This window comes from Lutra lutra, chromosome 6 (genome assembly GCF_902655055.1).
Source record: "Lutra lutra chromosome 6, mLutLut1.2, whole genome shotgun sequence".
Classification (NCBI taxonomy): domain Eukaryota; kingdom Metazoa; phylum Chordata; class Mammalia; order Carnivora; family Mustelidae; genus Lutra; species Lutra lutra.
The window spans coordinates 12,435,044-12,456,293 of NC_062283.1; the positions used below are offsets into that span (position 1 = coordinate 12,435,044).

The following is a 21,250-nucleotide window of genomic DNA, read 5'->3' on the forward strand; positions in this document are numbered from 1 at the left end:
CACCTGGGTGGCTCAGTGGGTTAAGCCTCTGCCTTCGGCTCAGGTCATGATCTCAGGGTTCTGGGATCGAGCCCCGCATCAGGCTCTCTGCTCAGCAGGGAGCCTGCTTCCTCCTCTCTCTCTGCCTGCCTCTCTGCCTGCTTGTGATCTTTCTCTGTCAAATAAATAAAATCTTTGAAAAAAATAATAATAATAATTCCACAATCCTCTTCTGTGGTTATACTAAGGGTTCCACAGAATATCCCATTCCACCGTTCTGCCCCTTCTTCACTCCTTGTAGAGACTGTTTCGGTCAAGACAGCTGCAGAACAGTACTAAACTCTAATTTGTAAAATTGTCTTCAAGGTGTTCCCAACAAAACAACCCGTAACACTCTGGTCCATGAAGAGGTCTAAATCTTAACAAAAATTTAAGAGAAAAAGATCTAAAGCAGTTTGTGGCTATTGCTGCCAGGATTCAAAGCAAAGCAAACAAGTACGTTTAACACTGCACTAGACTATTTATATTTATGCATTTTGTTAAGGGGAACAAACATTTAGACTTTTAAGGTTCTGTTTTTATGGATGTTCACAGTGAGGGGCGCTTGGGTGGCTCAGTCGGTTGGGCGTCTGCCTTCAGCTCAGCTCATGATCGCGGGTTCCTGGGATGGAGCCCCACAAGGGGAGGGCCCCCTGCTCAGCAGGGAGTCTGCTTCTCCCTCTGCCTCTGCCCCTTGGCTTGCGCTCTCACACACGTGTGCTTCTCTCTCTCTCTGAAATAAATTTTTAAATCTTTAATAAAAAAAAAAAAAGTTGATTCTCTAAATTCAAAACCCAATCCATTGGAATGGGACCATCTTTAAACACAGTCCTCAAAAATAAAATAAAATAAAATAAAAAAAAATTAAAAACAAACAAACAAACAACAACAAAAAAAAAGTGTTCTTTCCATGGCCGAAGACACCGCCGCTCTTAAACAAGAAAGCATGTAGGCCCCTGCAAAAACGGTGTCTGTACTTTTTCACTAGATTCTCTTGAAGGTCCCCCCCCCTCCAAAGTAAGGCAGGGATTTTAGCAGTAAGTACTAGCAAAATAGCCCCCCCCCACCCCGAAGGTGAAATGATGACTAATGAGCGCACAGCTGAAACAGAATCTGCTCGCGGACAGCCCACCTTCAGGAATTTGAACCTCCTCTCACTCCTGACTGCTCCATGCAAGCAATTAACCTGCTTACGCCCACCTCTGGAGGGTGGGTGGGAAGACACGAGGACTCACACGGTGTGCCACAAGGGTCCTTCCTGTGACTCAGTGACTTCAGAGGAGGGACACACAACGACACTTTTCCATCTGCCCGCAGAGGGTATGGACAAAGACACAAATCACAATTTGTATAAATCAAAACTCCTCTAGGGGCGCCTGGGTGGCTCAGTGGGTTAAGCCTCTGCCTTCGGCTCAGGTCATGATCTCAGGGTCCTGGGATCGAGTCCCGCATCGGGTTCTCTGCTCGGCAGAGATCCTGCTTCCCTCTCTCTCTCTCTCTCTGCCTGCCTCTCCATCTACTTGTGATCTCTCTCTGTCAAATAAATAAATAAAATCTTTAAAAAAAAAAAAAAAAAACTCCTCTAAAACACATTTGAGAAGTCCCCAATAAATGTGCACGCTCAGATGCAGCAAATTCATGGGTCACACCCTGTGAGCACAGCTAATAATAATAATATCTAATGGGCAGTCCCCCCCACACACCTGCCGGACCTTCATAACTCACCTCGCTCATTCAGTGCACAGACCACCATGAGGCGGTTACAACTTTGCAGACACGGTAACACATCAGGAAACGAGGCCCGGTGATGCTACAGAACCCGCGCAAGGGCACAGGATAGGCAGATGGTGAGCCACTGTCCAGCTCCTGCCCATACCGTTAACCATTACGCCAAAGACCAGATCCCCTTGACACATCCCTAAAAACTACCAATGTCATTTTATTTTTCCTGCTTATTCCCTCCAGCCAAAGACAAAGTAAAATAAATAGACACAGTTAATCTTTCTATATATCTGGTCAAGACCCCTTTCAACCCATGCATTTCGGATCTTCCATTTACTTGCATTTAAAAGCACACTATGGCGGGGGGGGGGGGGGGGGGGGTGCCTGGGTGGCTCAGTCATTAAGTGCCTGACTCTTGATTTCAGCTCAGGTCACGAATTCAGGGTTGTGAGATCGAGCCCTGCTATGGACTCTGCTCTGGGCATGGCACCTGCTTAAGATTGTCTTTCTCCCTCTGACTCTGCCCCTCCTCTCCTGCTCACCCACAGTTGCTCTAAATAATGAAATCAATCAATCACCATCACGCCAACTCTGTACACCACCTTCTTCCTTTCCACCAGCCCAACAGGTAATCCCTATGCCCAAAACCATCATTCTGGAGTTGCTCCGTCTATCCACACCTGACTGACAGAATCTGTCCATTTGGCTTCTGAAAACACATCAGTATTTCCTGCGGGAAACCCGAGTTTTTTAAGAGCCAAGTGTGACAGGAGAGGCCACGTGAGTGTAGCAAGAGGATGAGGGTAAGCAGCTAGCTAGGCATGGCCACCACCAAATTCAGAAGAAGCTGATTCCAGGGTCAAAGTCTTTAGAACATTTCCATTTGAGCAGTAATATTACGTTAATGTAGAATTTGTTTCTAATATCATTTACCCCAATGATCAAAAGAAAAGGAAAATCAACACTTAGGAACTCCCACCAGCACGGAGTTCCTCCCGATCTCCAGGGGCTGGGATACAGTGTCCACCACACAGGACAAGAGCTTGTAGAGAGAGCAGCTTTTCCTTTCACCAAGAGTGAACAACAATTTCAGAGGATGTCCTTTTCCTGGCTAGGTAAAAAGATAACTTTCATTTTTGCCTCAATAAAGAAAAATAAATGCTACAGAACTCTGGATTCTACTGCTTTCTGCGTTTAAAAAAAAAAAAAAAAAAATCCCCGACGTCCAGTACACCAATGGCACCAAGTACAATGGCCCCAAACATAGCTTAGGGGGTTTCCCAGAGAAAAGTAACACTTTGCAAACACATGAGATGTTTGGGCTAAAGACTCACAAAACACATGACCAGCATCGGAAAATGGAACTGCTTTGATTTCTAGGTTGGAAACCCAAGGCAAAGGTCTGAGATTTGCACAGTCTACAACTCGTATTTTAATATTTTGTTGAAAGCAAATTCCCTCTTTCCACCACTCCCAAGAGAAAACGCCTATTAACTGGTGATCCTAAAAACCATATATTTACGAACAGCAATGTAAATGTACAAGAATGGCTAGCAATTCCTAGAGAATTAAGAATGCTCAGTCCAGAGCAAAGACATAAATCACAGCCCTGGAATTTTAGGATCCAGGGTTCTGTCCCCCAGTCTAAATGCCTACCAAGAACGCAAGGGGTCAATCAGAAGATACAGTCCTCTCAGGTGTATACGCGTGATGCTCAGGGAACCGCAGGCACAAGGTTAAAAGCAACGTCTCAACAATGCTCTAAGCGACATTTTAACTGACCACTTTAGGTAGATACTCCGGGTCTGACATCATCCGCAGGGCCCAGACACCCCAACAGATTACAAAAGGTCTAATACAACTAAGAAGAAGGAAGGCTGACCATTCCTTCTGGCAAGGCACTGACAAAGCCCCCAGGAATTCAGATCTCAGTTCTAACAACATGCATTAGAAGGCACGGTTCATACCAATTTATACTCAATACTAAAAAGGATCAAAACAGTGAGCTCTTTAAGAACCAAAGTATTAAAACTTATTACTTGGGAGGCAGCTGAGTGGCTCAGTCAGTTAAGTGTTGACTCTTAATCTTGGCTCAGGTCATGATCATAGGTCGTGAGATCTAGTCCCCTCAGGTTCTGCGATGGACGTGGAGCCTGCTTAAGACTGTCTCTCTCCCTCTCCCCCGCCCTCCCTTTCAAAAAAAAGTGTGTTTTTTTTGTTTTTTTGTTTTTATTTTTTAAAGATTTTATTTATTTATTTGAGAGAGAGACAGTGAGAGAGAGCATGAGCTAGGAGAAGGTCAGAGGGAGAAGCAGACTCCCCATGGAGCTGGGAGCCCGATGTGGGACTCGATCCCGGGATTCCGGGATCATGACCTGAGCCGAAGGCAGTCGTCCAACCAACTGAGCCACCCAGGCGTCCCAAAAAAAAGTGTGTTTAAAAAAAAAAAAAAAAAAAGTTTATTATTTTGTATTTGCTTCATACCCTACAACACTGCAAGAAGTCTTAGCCCTAACTTCCCTAGTTACTTGTAAACTCCAAAACCTTCCTCCTGTAACATCCAGGCCACCTCAGACCAGCCCTCAATCTAGCCCAACCTGTCGAACCGTAACCTACATTATGTCCCTGATGATTTCCCTGGTGGAGAGTGAATATAAACACATAAAATGCTGCTGTGAATCCTTGATTCAGTAAAACAAGGTACTTGACAAACTAATTAAAACAGATTAGAAACAATTACATTTTTCTTAGAGTCATCCTGAACAAAATCTTTTCCACTATCCTGGAGACAAAAGTCAAATGACCGATGTGCACACAACTGCCACTCACCAACACAGCAGCGTGCGAAGAGGAAGCCAGTCCCACGGTCAACGAAGAAAGGCAGTCAGGAGTCAGGGGTGAAGGGCCAGCACCCCCACACACACCCTGAGAGAATGAAGCCTTACAGATGTCGGTCATGGCACCCCCTCGCTGGCAGGATTGGGGGGGAGGGCGCTCCTCGGGGGGAATTGACGGCCATGCAGCTCAAGGACCAGGTGCTGACATGCCCAACCATGCTCAGAATTTTGCGCCCTAAATGGAGATGAAAGACGATGCCAGAGGTATGACCACCCACCCATGTTTGGAAGCACGGACAGTATCATCACAGTTACCAACCTATTTACTGATGGGATTTCTCACACACAACCCTGACCTCCCTCTCTTGCGAGGATGCATTTTTCCAGATGGGGACAAGCGAATGTTTTCGGCAAGTATCAGAAACCTGACAGACTGGTCATTGCACTCACCCAAGGGCCTTTTAAAGAGACTAACCTACAAGGCCCAGGACACTGGCAGACCCTGCATCCGTAGGCTTGCTGACTATCCACGAATCTGAGACCTCTTTTGAGACACAGCACTGAGAAATTAAGAGGAAATTGTACTCTGGGTTTTCTAAAGGAAGACACAGCATGATGGAAGAAAATAAACTAAGACTGAGCTATCGTCTCCAGTTCCAGACCAAAGTAGAGCTTTAAGGATCTTAAAACACCTAACGCATGGCTAATCCGATCCTTTCCTCTTAATTTCCACTAGACTCAGTAGTTCAGCAGATATATGCATCTAGACAATTTCCAGAGGGTAACTAGAATTCTGGAGAAAGTACACAGCAGCAGCCAGGCCAAGGGATTTTTCTTTTTTCTTTTCCCCAACCTCTCGAACTACCAGGTTCTAAGAAAAAGTCATTCATCTAGTCATCCAGGAAAACCTCGAGTATGGGGGGGGGGGGGGGGGGGGGGGGCGCGGAAACTGAATGTAATTTCTAGAAAGGGGTGGGAGGTGGGGAGCATAACACGTGAGGTATGAAATCAGGCAGATGACCAGCAAGGGTATTTTTGTTTTTGTTTTTTTGGTTTTAAAACACCCCATTTACAAGCAGCATGATATAAGGTCACTGCCACCGTTTGACCGTGAAGCCACAAACTTTATCAAACTCCCATAGCCAACTTCCCTATCAAACACTCAAGCTTATTTAGGAAAGTCATTTTAAACAAGAGGGGGAAGGAAAAAAAAAAAAACGGTAAATTACGTTTTATGAACGATTCCTCCACCAGCACCGGGGTGAAAACCCCACACTGATCTGTTTTCCTGAGGAGGAACACTGTTCAGAAACACCGCATTTTAATTCAACATTTTTAGGAACAGCGGTCTTCAGACACCAAAATACCACCAAATGGACTCCAGAATCTGAGGAGAGTCGCTTAAAATGATCGCAGTGGACAGGAGTTACAAACTGGCAACCCCGTGGCCAGAGCTGAGGACAGGAACAGGCTCTGTCTGGCCCAGGATGTGTTCGGGTGTGTTCGTTTTTAAGGTCAGTGAGCGGACCATGTTTAGAGACCGGGTCCTGAGATAGGGAACCTCCAGAACGCAGGCTCCTCTCTGAAAACCAAGAGCCTGGGGAGGTGGGCCCGAGCCGGCTCCCCTGGGGCAAACACTGGCGTCCCTGGTTTAAGACACCAGCATGTTCAGCCTTGGGTACTAACCTTTTCCTCGACGGCCCTTCTTCAAAATCTGAAGAACTAACATCGTTGCTAGCAGAGGACACTTGGGATGCATCGTCCTTCTCATTCTCTGACTGTTCTGACGCTGGTCCTAATCCCTTAGACTGGCCATTACCAAGGAGCCCTACAGGTGAGAAAAGGGGACAAAGACTTAAAACACATGACACAGGAAGCAGCACTTTACCACAGTTACCCCTACACCATGGCTGATGAGGCAGGACCAGAATTTGCAAAGAAGAGGATTAGAAGGTACACAGATGCCCTCCCCCTTCTGGGTGGGACACCTCATCCTACATGAGCCCTAGGAAATCATTTCGACAGTACGAAATGCAGGCGGGATTCTGTAACCGTAAGACTTTACAGGGTTCTTATTGACATACACAAACATCTCTCAGGGCTTGGGCTAGGAAGAAAGGCACCTCGTGTATTACCAATTCGAACTAGTCAACCTTCAAAGGCTAACAGATGTACGCGAGAAACACTGAAATCCTGGGGCGCCTGGCTGGCTCAGTAGGTGGAGCGTACAACTCTTGTTCTTGGGATTGTGAGTTTGAATCCCACATTGGGGTGGGGAGAGAGGACATTAAAATAAATCTTTAAACAAAGAAAAGAAAGAAGCTGAAATCCTTTTAGAAACTGGCTTCAGGAACCAGACAAGAGAAAGCAGAAAGCATTATTTTAGAGCCATAGTTTACGTTGTTAACTAGAAATCCTACTACACAACTTCCTCTTCATAGTAACCCATTATATTAGACAAGTCACGTTTGCCTCTGATGGGTCTCAAAGGACAAGGCCTCTCTAGGACCTGCATGTATGAGGTCACCATGCAGAAGAGGGAGCCCTGGGGCCCCAGGATGTCCTGCTAAGTAAGGGAACTGGATAAAGGTCCCGGGGTAGGGCCTATGCCAAAGAATATGGTTAGTGTTTTAATAAGCACTGAGGCCCCACTAATGGGTGACAGCGGAATAGAAGCCTGGACGGCCGGTCCTCCAGCACAGAGACGTGCTCACATCTAGGATTCTGGGTGGAACTCGGGTGTTACCGACGGGAAGCTTGCCCCAACACAAGTATCCGCACCAACTGGCCCCCAATTTCCCGGTCGCGTGGGCATCAGATGTGGGAATCCGCAGGAATGCCTACACAGGATCTCCATTTTCACAGCCACACAAAGTATAGTGCGGCCCCTTGATTTCCGTCCTTGCAACATTCCCACCAACTCCGTGAGCAGTGAATTCCCTGTATTAAATTCCTATTTGGTTCAGACACTTAAGACTGGTTCCGACTATTGCACTAACACTGTAGAGGTAACAGGAATCCACGTATTCGGTAAAGTCGTCTACAAGAGCGTGATTATCAGGCAACCGAACCCTGACACCCGACCTGCTCGTGCGTGCGCTGCCCTGCCTGTGCGTTTGCAGCTCCTTTCTGAGGATGAGTAATACCAGAACGCCGGGAAGCCACTGTGGTGCAGTAAGGCCCGTGGCTATCACCAAGACGTGCAGCTTCTGGGGGTCAGGGCTGCAAAAACGGAAGTGAAAACATACACATCTTCCCCAAGAGAGAAAAACCGTGGTCAATTTACACCATGAGGTCAACAGGAAACACGAACTGCATGGAAGCCAGAGTCTATGGGTAGAGGCACAGTCCATGTCACCACCCACTACTATAGCCATGAGTCCCATGTAGCTATTCTTTTAATGCGTTTTTTTTTTTGTTTTTTTTTTGAGGTGCAGGGAGGGGACAGAGGGAGAGAGAGAATCTAAAGCAAGCTCCACGCTCAGCACAGAGCCCAATGCAGGGCTCAATCTCATGACCACAAGATCATGACCTGAGCCGAAACCAGGAGTCGCACGCTTAACCGCCTGAGCCACCCAGGCGCCCCCATTCCATGTAGCTCTTGAGCATCTGAAATCCAGCTGGTGCACAGAAGGAAATGAATTACTTTTTTTATTTTAATCAACTGAGAACGGACCGGTAATTTTGTATTGATTAATTTTTGAAACATCTTTGGACAGATCCTTGGGGTTGAGTCAATTATATGAAAATTCATCTTCCCTGCCTTTAGGTTACTTCATGGAGCTCTAGAAAACTAAACCTATGTAATAGATAGGTATTAACTACATAAAATGACCTAGAACACTTCAGTAAGGTCGCAGGGTGGGAAGAAAGCCTATGGAAAAGAGCAGGATGGGTACAGGCGGTGGTAGAGATGAAGAAACTAGGCCAGGGAGAGAAGTTGCACAAGTGAAAAGGAGAAGGGTGAGAGGCCATGCTTGAAAAGGATGGGCAGTCCGAAATAAAAACGGATTCTAGAACCACATGTAAAATTGATGAGGCAGAGAAGGAGAGGCTTACTCTTGGCTGAGATCATGTTTTCCAACAGTCCATAAGCACAAAAAGGAGAATAAAGCAAGAGAGGAGGGAAAGAATGGGAGTTCATCCATGCTTTTTTCTTAATTTTTTAAGCTTTTATCATCTGATCATTTTCTTAACACCTACCATATACCAGGGCCCTGGGGATACAGGCACAATCAAACAAAACCTAAATTCCAGTGAGGAGGGAGCTCGACGAGCACACAGGGTGAATCGGTTAGTATGTGCAAAGAAGCAGCCTTGCACTTGGAGGGCAAGGAGAAAGTGACGGGAAGGGGGAGAGACCCAGTGAACGTGAATCAGAGACGCTGACACACTTGCGATAAAAACGAGAAACCTAGGGGCGCCTGGGTGGCTCAGTGGGTTAAGCCTTCGGCTCAGGTCATGATCTCGGGGACCTGGGATCGAGCCCCGCATCGGGCTCTCTGCTCAGCAGGGAGTCTGCTTCCTCCTCTCTCTCTACCTGCCTCTCTGCCTGCTTGTGATCTCTCTCTGTCAAATAAATAAATAAAATCTTTAAAAAAAAAAAAAAAAACGAGAAACCTAGAAAACCAAAGCCAAAAACAGGGGGATGGTGGTAGTGAAGGAGGGGTTGGCTTTGAAGCTGAGCTTGGATCAAGGAGGAAAAGCAAGGACCACGTGCCGTCAGGTGAAGCTGGGGCAAACACACTGCCGTGCCGCTCGGTACATGCCACGATCTCCCGGGTGTATCTGCTGCAGGAATAAGGAGCCCGCGTGAGCTAGCGAGTTAGCAAAGAAGAGTAAAGCTCTTCAGTGACGAGCAACACGGGCCTGCCTGCCCTTCTGACAAGAATGATCTCCGCAGATTCTCAAACTGAAGCTCGAATCACAATCACTGGCCCAAACACAGTCCCCGAGACCCCCTCACCCCCAGCGTGTCCTAGTCTAACGAGTTTGCACGGGCTGCCGGCAAGGCCTGGACTGGTCTGGGGAACATCTTGAGAACCATTAACAGAGGGCAAAGCCAGGTTCAAGGCGGGAGGAGACCTGAAGACACCAGGATGCTCGGGGCCAAGTGTGAAGCAGAGGGGAGGAAACCAATTCTGATGATGCCATTTATGACAACCTAAATGAAAGTCAGGCATCCGAACCGCAAAGTTCTCTTGGAACATTCTTCTACTTTTTACCAGGGATTTTGTGAAGGCAAAGAAGATTGCTTGCACAGCTTATCACACAGCTCTAAGGAGTCGGTTAATGACAGATTCGGGGGGCGGGGGGGGGGGGGACAAGAAAAGTAACAAAAAGTAACAAAAAAAGAAAATAAGTAACTGGGGGGAAATAAAGCATTCGTGTCTAAGAGGCGTCAATGTAAAAAGTAAAAAGGCACAGGATGGTCCTCCCCTCCAGAACTCAACTGTCAAATGTGCAAATTCAGGGAAACCGGACTGTGCAATTTTACAAGGAAACCAGGAACTTGAACTGACTGTACGTGAGCTCATGAGGCTCGCAGGGGAGACTGAAGCAGGCAGGATGCTCTACGAACCCACCTTAAGGCGTGCTTGAGCTACATGAAAACCACTGAAAATAGTGCTGGGTCCACTGCCCCAAGCCCTCCACCAGACTAATGGTATCTCCAGAGAACGCCAAAGTTTCCTCTCTTCCGAAGATTAGCAAGGACGGTTTGCTTTCCAGATTAGGAAAACTGGGGCCCACACAGAGGCAGTCATTGCCTGTCAATGTAAACTGAAGGAACTCAGCTTTTCGTGGCCTAAGGGGAAAGACCCACCTGTTCTGCATACAGTGTGCTTCTGCAATTTGAAGACCCCCGTCCTGTAGAGAGAATACTTACATTCATTTTTAGTGAGGCAGTCTACAGGGTTGGACAAAGGCATGCCCACTTCCACCTGGCTCTCCCCACCCAGCCCACTCTCACACCTCCCCTGTACTAGCTACCTTATTTCATCCTGAATGTTTTAGTCCAACTCCTACTGCCTGCCCAGTCCGGAAGAGCCAGGTCAGCAAGACGGACTAGGATGCCACAGGGCAGAAGAGCCATTACCAGAAAAGGAGACAAGCTAATGCGTGTTGCCTTTTCTTTTCGCTAACAAAGCCCTGCCATCAATTTTTTCAATTATTCTTTTTAGTCGATGAGAAATAACGGAACAGCGTCCCCTCCTTCAAACACACGAGCTGATTTTCTTTTCCCAAACCCCTCCCCCGATCACCACGAACCTTCGCTGGGAGAGGAGGTTACACAGAGAAAATTGAATGGCCCAAAGATCCTGTTTTCCCCACATGAGCAATTGTTCCCCTCTATTAATATTCAGTAGGTTGAACTTAAATTAAGCCACGTCTATTGTCTTTCACAAAAGCAATAAATATGAGCTGAAAATTCCAAACCACTGTGGGGGAAGGCAGCTTGGGGACTGCCTGCAACCTTGGCTAGCCACCAGGGGTGGACAGGGGCAGCGGGTCCCAGGCCCGAGACCACCTGGCCACCGCAGGCAGCGGTGCCCGTCCTCACAAGCTGAGAATGCCCAAAAGAATCCAGTACAACAGAACCGGGCCAGCACATTCCGGAGCCCTTCAGCCCATCAGCCCATCTCCGAAATTAGCAAAAAATGACAAGGCTCTCCATTCAAGGCAACACACCAAACTGGCTTCTTTTCTAAGCCTGAAGCAGCAGCAGCAGCAGCAGCAGCAAGAGGGTAAGAAGATTTCCTGTCCCTGGAAGACTGGAGATGTAGGAACCTCATCTCCCTCTTGCCTTCACACTAGAAGGAGGGGGGCGAGTTTATGAACGTGGCCAAGGACCCCGTTAGCTCCAGAAGTCCAGCTTAAGCAACTGACAGGGGCTACAGATTTCAGAATACTGACATCAAGAGAGAAGGGAATCTTTTTCTAACACTGGAACACACACACACTTAGAATGTGCAGCCCTTGTAATTCCATGTTTTAGACACAAAGAAGTTTCACCAGCCTTCCCATTAGCTCCACGTACATGACAGAATACAAAACCAAAAGGGGGGGAAAAATTGAACCCCTCTGTTTCACAAAAAGCAGTACCTCAAGATGGGTTTGAGCAAAGGGGGAAAAAATAAATAAATGACGAGATCTCTGAAGCGATTCCCTAGCTTCCAAAACATCTGGAGCACACCAAATGCATTAGCATATTAGGGAGAGCCAATGGATTTGGCTTTGTTGTAGAAGAGATACACAAAAGGTAATTCTGTATTATACGGCCAATGCCCGTCTGTCACCCCGTCACTGGGAGACAAGGTATCACATTACATATTAAACAGTCAAGCATCCAAAGAGAGCTTTCATTTTCAGCTGCAGAGTGCGTGTGTGTGTGTGTGTGTGTGTGTGTGTGTGTGTATGTGTGTGTGTTGGGGGATGGGGAATGGCTGTAGCACTTTGACTTGAGAGAAAAATGATCACAACAGCCCCCTTGGTTGAGGCAGGATCCTGTCTCAGATAATCAGAATGCAGAGTCTGCTAGTGAAAATAAAGTCTGTTTTTCACTCAAATAGTTAAAGAAAAATTTGTGGACTGTTTGGGTTTTTTGCTTTGTTTTGTTTTTTTTTGTTGTTGTTGTTGTTTTGCTTTGGGATGCCAGCGGGGGAATGTAGGCTCAGGCCAGCCTCACGGGTTCAACAGGAATACAGAGTCTGAACCCAACGGGACACGCTTGGGTCAGCAGCTAAGCTTTTGGAAGGATGCTCGGGTTCCAGGGAAGGGGATGAGCGGGTCAGAAAGGTCTCCGAAGCTAAGCCCAGGCTGGTCCATGGACAATCCCCCCCCATCAGAAGGCAGAGGTGGACGAGAACAAATGACAGTCTCGAGGCACCACACTCATGGTCAACAGAGCACAAATCAAAGTGGGTCGAATACCTCCGCGTATGCGAGGTAATAATCCCTCCCCTCAGGAGCACGGCCCCCAAGCAGACAGGGCTCCCCTTTGTCTACTCTCAATCGGCTACGGAGATTTCCCATTCCAACCCACAAAATGGAACCCAAAAATAACGCCAATGACTCTCAGAAGAGCCCCAAGATAAAGAGACAACAGGGGTTTTTGTTAGTTTACACTATTGGGTAAACAGACAGATAAGGCCCCAAGAACCCTTTCCCAGCACCAATCTTTCTCCATGAAAGAAACCTTCTTGGGCAATATAAAAGTACCTTCCACGCTCAGGTTTTTAAAAAAAGGTGTTCCATTTCAAACAAACAAACAAACAAACAAACAAACAAAAACCTGACACGGTACTAATTAATTAACGTGGAAAAGTTGGGCCACTAGGTAGGGAAGGCCAATGTCAGATTCTACCCCATTTTTCTTATTTTAGAATCAAGCGCACGGCTACCTCTGAGACAGTCAAGTGGGAAGAGAGACAGGACCCTTGAGCCCAGAAGGGATTTCCTCACCTTGAGGCATAAAGGAGGGAGCCAGGAGACACTTACACACAGGAAGGGCGACCACATTGCTGTGAACACTAAAATGGGCCCTGCTCTAGCGGTCTAAACCCCAAAGGAGTGAGCGCCACCCAGACAAAAGACCTCTCCCTCCCACATCCTGACCAGGAAGCGCAAGAAGAAAACAATCCTCATGGAGGGGCTCCAACCCCCACCACCACAGAGCCACAGTTGGATTTCATTTGGTACAGAAAGCAATCACTCACTCACTCAGTGGGAAAGATCCAGGATCTCTAGATCCTGGACCAGCCGTGGGAGCTACTGGAACTATGATGATCACAATGGCAAGCAAACTGTGCCGTGAATTTTGCAACAACTCCTTTACTTCTTCAGGGTAAAGGGCTCTTCCTCCTTACATTGTCCCTCTTTTCCCTGGTTCCTCGTCCTTACCATGAATTTTACAACATAACAGGTAGAATAGCTTGAATAATAATCACAATGACAACAAATGAAATAGAAACATCTACACTGCCCCACAAGGAGCTCCTCTCTCTACTTTGGCATGCAAGCATCCATAAATCCCCACCCCAGGCCATAACCCCATCCCAATACCGTATTGATTTTACACTGTCAAACCAGGCGAAAGCATGCCCACCAGGCCACCTAGTTATAACTGTCCATCCAAAGCACGAATCCTTGGAATCCCCTAGGACATGCAACTCAAGCTTCTGTCAACTGTGCAAATGGCCCAGGACTGAACACCCCAGAGGTCAAACACCACCTTCCACATTCCAAAGAAGAGGGATTAAAGACAGATGCTGGATTTAGGTCGGTGTGGAGACGGAGCTGGAGAACAATGGCATCACTACAGAGCATGAACTTGGGAGTCACACACAGCAGAGGTAAACACGGGGCATTTCTAGAGAAATTCTTTTAGATAGATCAAGGAGACCCAACACATGCAAAGTTTTACGTTCAGATAACTGGACATGCCAAAAATCAGAATTTTTTTCCCCAAATAGTGCAATTTGCACTTGTCAAAGGCAGATTTCCACATACCTATGCAACAAATTCTCAGAGCTGGGGAACCTTTAAAAAACCGCCTATCCCTGTGCATTTATCTTTATCAGCACTTACATTTACCCCACAGATACGTTACCAAAAGACACAGGCTCTCAAATATTAACAAGTCCCTACAAAGTTAGGCAAAGCTGGCTTCAACTCAGATCAACAAACCACATAAAGTTACTAGTCCGTGTACTAGTCTGTGCTCATAAACAGGCACCACTCCAAATACTGTGTCCTAACATCCCAGTTTGTAAAGAAGAGCCACACCCTTAGCCCTAAAACCTCTCTGGCTGCTTTGACTCCCCTAATACAATACAAAGGGACCCAGAGAAGTCCTCCATTCCCTTGTGTTTGCAGCACTGTAGGATGGATGTCGGGGAGGGATGGACGGTTCTGAGGGCCCTTATGACCTCACTCACAAATCAAACTGCACACCCACTCTTCAGATGAACAGACTAAGAAAGAATTAAGCGGGCTATTCGAAGCAAAAAATCATCATCACAATAATAATAAAGAGTAATTTTTAAGGTGCTGACAGCAAGGAAGTTCAGAGAGGCCTACTATACCTCCCAGAGCAACATTCTTTCTCATACCGAAATCTAAGGGAAGCAACACAAAAAGAACTCCAGGCATGCGGCCACAGAACCTGCAGAGTCCGGAGGCACCTCAAACCGACAGTTCCTAAAATTCATTTGTGTTTACAGCGAGTAATGCAAACCCGGATTCATGCAGGAAAGGTGGGGGCGGGGGAGGGGAACTGAGAGCACTCTTGAGTTTTCAAGCTTTCAGGGCTGACCTAGAAGCACCCAGCAGCCATGTCCGTGCCTCAGTTTCCTCCGTCTATAGAGGAAGGAAGACAAGAGATACAAAGTATTAAGGGAAAGGAAACCATGCACACTGCTGATAAAAGAAACCAGAGCTGCGGTGAGGATGAACTAATTAACTTTAATCAAACATCTATTTTTAAATGCTGGGAAATGATCACATAAACTGGCAATAAAATAAAGGGACCAACCATAGCCGGATGGCATTCAGTCCCCAGAGAAACGTCTCAATTCATACAAGCCTAGCTAAAACTGCAGGTTTGGCCAAAATGGTCAACAGAGCTGAATGCTTTAAGAACGACATTAATTCTCTCTTGTAAATTTCCACAGTGCCTTTCCAGGAGCCACCACTGCCCCCAGGGAGGATATCAAAGCTCAAAGAATATTAACATCAAGCAATCGCAACACTTTCCACATACTCCTACGTATACACGGATAGACAGCTAGATCTATCCAGCACCTTGCCATCCATAATGGATTTAATCAGGACCCCAGTAGGGGGAAAAAACCACAAAAGGCCTATTTCTCCAACAAAAGCCATAGCAGCCTCAAACAAACCTAGAGCTATTTGGTTTTTATTTTATTTATAGGAACAGACCTTCTATCCCAGGTTCCTCAAGATAAGCCACCAAAAACTGCACCTGACAGACCCGTGGAGCAGCCATCCTCAGAGCCGGATCATTGCAGAGAGACAGAGAGGAAGGAGGACAGAGGGAGGGCGGGAGGGAGGAGGGAGGGCGAGCGCGGCGAGGCAGGCTCCAGAGCACTTGTCAACAATCCTCCCCAGTACGTAATAAGCAGGCGGCGAGCACATTCCGCGCGGCAATAGGACGGCCGCCGAGCAGCCCTGGGCCCGGGAGGGGGAGGGGAGGCGCCAGGGAGGGAAGGTTATTTATGGGCAGGGGAGGGAACCCAACCCCGCAGAGGAGGGGTCTGGGGCGCCTTCTCCCCTTCCTGATAAATTGAGAGGAAAGGGAAAAAAGGGGGGGGGGGGGGAAGAGCCACTGGCTTTTCTCTCTCTAGGCAAAGCAATTCTCCCAATCTGCAATGCAGACAAATCCTTATTGGAGAATTTCTGACACCGGGGGGGGGGGGGGGGGGGGGGGGGACACACAGGACACCTCTGACGGAAGGGGGGGGTCAGTTTAATGGTCTGCCAGAGCGCCCCCTCCATGCACACATTCCACCCGCGCACAGCCCCCCCTTGGAGGGGGGTCCGTGGCACATTTTCAATGGCATCTCTTTTTAATATCATAATCTGTGTCATTCAGCACTTGCCTTTTATTTATTTGTATTTGTTTTTTTGGCTGGGAGACCTGGGCAGAGATCCAGACAGACTGCAGAAATCTCGTTCCACAGGCTCCTCCTCCTCCAGCAGCCCCCCCATCCCCTCCCCCCCCCCATCTGGGCAACCAGGGTGCTTTATTACTTCTGGGATGAACGCCCCCCACAGCCGTCATCCTCCCGCCCCCCAGCACAGGATGGCCCTCCCCCAAGCACCTAAATTCATCTCATCTAATAACACAGAAGCGGTTTCTCCTCATTGTTTCTGGAGGGTCTGTCACAGAACAGGCTCTGTGGTGTGGCAGCTGGGATGGGGGCCGGCAAGACTCCAACAAGGCTGGCCAGCTCCTGGCCCCGATGACTGGAGCATGCATCTCCCTTCATTTGTCATAAAGCTATTTGATTTTAAAAATCAATTCTTTCAAAGCTTTAGAACTTCAGATGGAAATTATGATGTCCAAAACACATGCTCTGAACAACAATCCACACCCTCCTTATGCCTTTCCAGGGGGGGTGGGGGGGCATGCCATCAAAGATCCCACATGCTAAACTGAAGTTTTACCTCAGATTCATCCAAGGGAGCTGGGAGAAGAAAGGCTCTCACTATTACTTTTAGTTCAGTGCTGTCTAACCACCGAATGAACCCCTCATGGGCTTTACACACGCTGAGTTACAGAGACCTCACCAAACCCCTCAGAGCAGGTACCACATTCGCTTATGTGCATCTAGCCCACAGTTACCCAGGGCTGGTGATTATTCTTTCCATGAGGGCAGTCTCCTGTTGCCTAAATCACCAGGGCATAGCTACCTGCCTCACTTTTAAACAAAGAAACGAAAAAAAACATCAGGAGGTTGGTGGGGGTCTTTCCTGATTTCTACCGGCTATCCATTCACTTTAAAATCAGAATTACAGGCGGGGCCTTAGGGAGCATCTTGTACAACCCCCCACTTTACTGATGGGCACAGGGAGGCTTATGCAGGTTCGGGTTCATAACCAAGATCAGAGCTAACTCCTTTTAGGGTTCTCAACCGAAGGTCATCCAAGAATTCCAGGGTGCCCGGGGACCGGAACAACCTCATGATACAATTTCCCCGGAGAAGTCATAGGGTTAAAAAATCCCTCACGAATCCTATCCTGCCCTGTGTGGAAGCCTGCAGAGCAAAACCTCATCCAGTTTTCTCCAGTGCAGTATCGTCCTGTAATGTCGAACAACTGTTTGGCCCACATCCCACCGCAGCATAAGTCATACACAGTCAATTAAAGAATGTTTAAGGGATGACTGTTTGGCTTTTTTCCTCTTCTTTCTACTGGGACTGGTCTTTTGGCACCCTCGGTAATCAAAAGCACCCAACCCAGAACTGGAAATACGGGATGGTAATTCTGAGAAAGGTAAGGAAGATGGCCAGAACCACAAAACCTAAAATGACAGGCCAGAAGCCCAGTCTGATGGTCATGTATGGCACAGGTCCTCCTCAACATCCCAGCTCTGCCACCCCCAATGGGAGAGGGTACAGAGCCCTCAGCTCGTCCGAGGGAAGCAGTGTCTGCTTTATTTTTTGTCTCTGTTCTCCCTGACTTCACAGCTTCTTCCCCTTCCCACTGCCTGGAAAGTAACTGGGTGCTTAAATGTAAAAAGGTGAGACCTCACGGAGTGTTGGTCCTGACTGAGTTTACTTCCAAGACCATCTCTCAGGATCAGATCGTGCACTCCACACTCCCTAAAATATACGCTAAGTCAGACCCCTGTGTGTCCACTCTGACATGTGCTCTGGTCGGGAAGAGAGCTGAAAACCTCTGGCCTGTAAACTTCAGCAGGTTTTGGACTGTTTGGATGAAACGTTGGTTCACCAAAGAGAAAACACATCGAAAGAGATGGACTAACAGCAGCCTCTGGGGGACACATAACAGAACCGAAAACCGTGTCTTGTTTTTCAATAAAAATACAACTTTCAATACTGAAAATCTGAGCTACAGAGGGTAGAGAGGCAGGGTGAGGCCCACAAGGGCTGCGGCTCTGTTCCAAGGTGGTATGATTGACAACACCATCAGCTCAGTTTCCACATTCAAAGATCAGAGCAAGTTCTAAGTTTTGAGTGAAGATTCCCCAAATGTCACCCACCTCAGTCCTCCTGTTTTAGTTTAATATAAAGAAGATCTATAATCCCATGGCCAAACCCAGTTACTAAAGTATTATCTATATGCCTTATCTATAAATATACATATAGATTATCTATATATCTACATGCTTCCGCCTACCCCACTTCTTTATTTAAGTATATATAACTGTGCTATGTTCTTTCACTGTGCTTGATTATGAACTGCACAAAGAGGATACTGCTCGGGGTGGGGGGGGTGTACCTGGGTGGCTCAGTAGGTTAAGCATCCAACTCTTGGCATTGGCTCAGGCCATGATCTCAAGATCGTGGGATATGACCCCGCATTGGGCTCAGTGCTCAGTGCAGAGCCTGCTTCAGATTCTCTGCCTTTCCCTCTCCTGGCTCATGTGGGCACATGCTCAGCCGCGTGCTCTCTCTGTGCGCGTCTCTCTCAAATAGATAAATACTTCAAAAAAAAAAAATACTGCTCATGTGAAGTCTCAGGGGATTTGTTTTTCCCCCAACTCAACATGAGGTTACTAAGATCATCTATCCACGATCTTGCTTAGTCTTTGCTCGTTTTCACTGTTGTTCATCACACTCCACTGTATGAATATTCCACACTTTGATTATCTCGTCCAAGGGCATCTAAGCACTGCCAGTTTGCTGCTATCACGAACCAGGCTGCAAACTTCCTTCTGCTCGTCCCCTGGAAAACATGCACTGGAGTTCCTCTGGGATACACACCTAGAAGTGCAACTGTTGGAAACTCTTGAATATGCAACAACGAATTTGCCGGTTAATGGCAAACTGGTTTCCAAAGGAGGCATCGATGTTGGCCAGTCCACCAGCATCACTGTAATCTCGCAGTGCTAAAACAGAGAGACCTATTCACCTAGGACTCTAGAGAACAAGGTACTTTCACCAGCTATTTCTAAAGAGATGAGCATTATCCAGAAGGATCTCCTATCCTAAGAAATGCTATGCAGCCAGCCAGCTACACGGCCACCATCCACCTAACGATCACCCAAAAACCGGGACATCTGAGAACATACTTCGCTGCTGAGAGCTTCAGAACAGACGACCCTGGCGGCATATCCAACGGTCTCATGACCTCTGAGGTGGGCCAACTCCAGCAGCCCCACCAGCTGCACTTTGCATTTTAAAGATCTAGGACTGGGGCAAACCCCAATCGAGGCTGTGGATAAAATGTGAGAGAGCAATCCCTTGCACGTCTTCATCAATTTTGGTATCTAATAGTGCTGTGCTGATTAATTACAGAAGCCGCTTCATAAGCATTTAGACTTGTTTTATTCATGTATCCAATCAAGGAAGTCGGCTTATCTGGAGAGCTGGGACCGAATTCGGAAAAGGAAAGACAAGCCTTGAGAAGTAAGAGCAGGTCTCCAAATATGCCTTATCATCTGTCATCTGCTTCCAAAAGCTCTCCCATTTCCGGCCCTCTGTATGTGACTGCATACAAAAGGTGGCACCTTACCCACCCAACATGCCCGCCCCCCCTAGAACAGCACTACAAAGGATTAGAGTGGAGTGGGCTGCCATGTGTTCATGTATGCACAGAGGGTTTTAATGATCACACTGCATTAGCCATGTCCTCATAAAGACAGATGTGATCTCGGCTAAATTACACAGTATTGATCACACCACCTACGTTATGATAAAAAGCCAGCACAAGAAAAACTGACCCATGGGGCTAATATTTGACTCTCAAAAATATTAAGCGTGGGCCCTTTACAGCAGCCAGCATAATAATAAACGGTACTTTGTTAGTCTTCTGCTTAAATAAAAGTTAATACACTGGTAGGGCGCCTGGGTGTCTCAGTGGGTTAAGCAGCTGCCTTTGGCTCGGGTCATGGGGATTGAGCCCCGCGTTGGGCTCCGAGCTCAACGGGAAGCCTGCTTCTCCCTCTCCCGGCAGCTCTGCGGACTCGTGTGTGCGATCATTCATAAATAAATAAATAAATAAATAAAATCTTTTAAAAAAGAAAATAAGTTAATACACTGGCAATATACCAAGCAGAACTGGGTACACACGGAGTCTGGCTTGGACTCCTTCCAAGAGGGCTTGGTAATTCCTGAAGAAACAACAGCGTTCGACTCTGTAATGCGTGTGGTTGGCCCCATAGCCAACTTGACTTCAAGGCCATGCTGTACAATTATAAAATAATACCAATAATTACAAGAACACAGTAGGGAGATAGAGGCTGGGGGGCTATATATTAACTAGTGAAATTTGGTTGCTATGGATTTCGTTACTAGTACCACTGAGATGGTACTACAACTAAAGCAGGAAGTTCAAGGTAAGGAGCTACTAGAAAGGACCATGTGCCATTAGACTTTACGATCTGATAAACATCTAGCCCTAAGAACCTTGATGGTTCCCAGTACACACAGCATGATTTGGACAAGGCTGCCTGGTTCTAAGTCTAACTCTTCATCAAGTGTGTGAACTTCAGGAGAGAATCAGGGAAAACCCTGTTTCCTCTGTTAAATACACGTAAGGACAACAACTGGTTAAATCAAGGCATTAAATTAATTATATACGTAAGAGGGTTAATGGTACCTAATCACTTTATAAGGGCTACCTCGGATGCCTTAATAAACTTTGGTGGTAATCAATTACAGAATTTTTTTTGTCAGATATAGACTTTTAAATATTTGGTTATAAAAAGACAAGATAAAATAAGCCCTGGGCTTCAATATATTTTTTTAAATGATTTGGGTAATGGATTTATACAACGGTAAACACAGAAATGATGCCAAGTTAGAGGAGATTAGCAGCGTTGAGATTATTTTGAAAACATGCCCCACAGACGTATCCAGTAAAACTCAACAGAATTGCAACATGGCCATTTGACCTACTTTAGAAGACTGAATAATGGAAAACTATATTTGAGAAGAACTAAAACAGCTGACTCAGGGCACAAT

At 46.9% G+C, this 21,250-nt stretch overlaps 1 protein-coding gene across 3 annotated transcripts in view; it reads right to left on the reverse strand.

The window, feature by feature from the left end:
- JARID2 (jumonji and AT-rich interaction domain containing 2) overlaps positions 1-21,250 on the reverse strand; it is a 257,939-nt gene that overhangs the window by 99,183 nt on the left and 137,506 nt on the right. Inside the window, exons 1-2 of one of the 3 annotated variants that reach the window (XM_047734112.1) lie at positions 15,519-15,619; positions 6,264-6,405 (exon numbers count right to left, since the gene is read on the reverse strand). The exons of 1 other annotated variant lie outside the window; for it this stretch is intronic. In XM_047734112.1, the coding sequence (XP_047590068.1) occupies positions 6,264-6,405; positions 15,519-15,585 (209 nt within the window). In that variant the 5' untranslated portion in view covers positions 15,586-15,619. Of the gene's footprint in view, positions 1-6,263; positions 6,406-15,518; positions 15,620-21,250 lie in introns of those variants that run through there. One more of the 3 variants, XM_047734111.1, reaches the window with a different exon arrangement.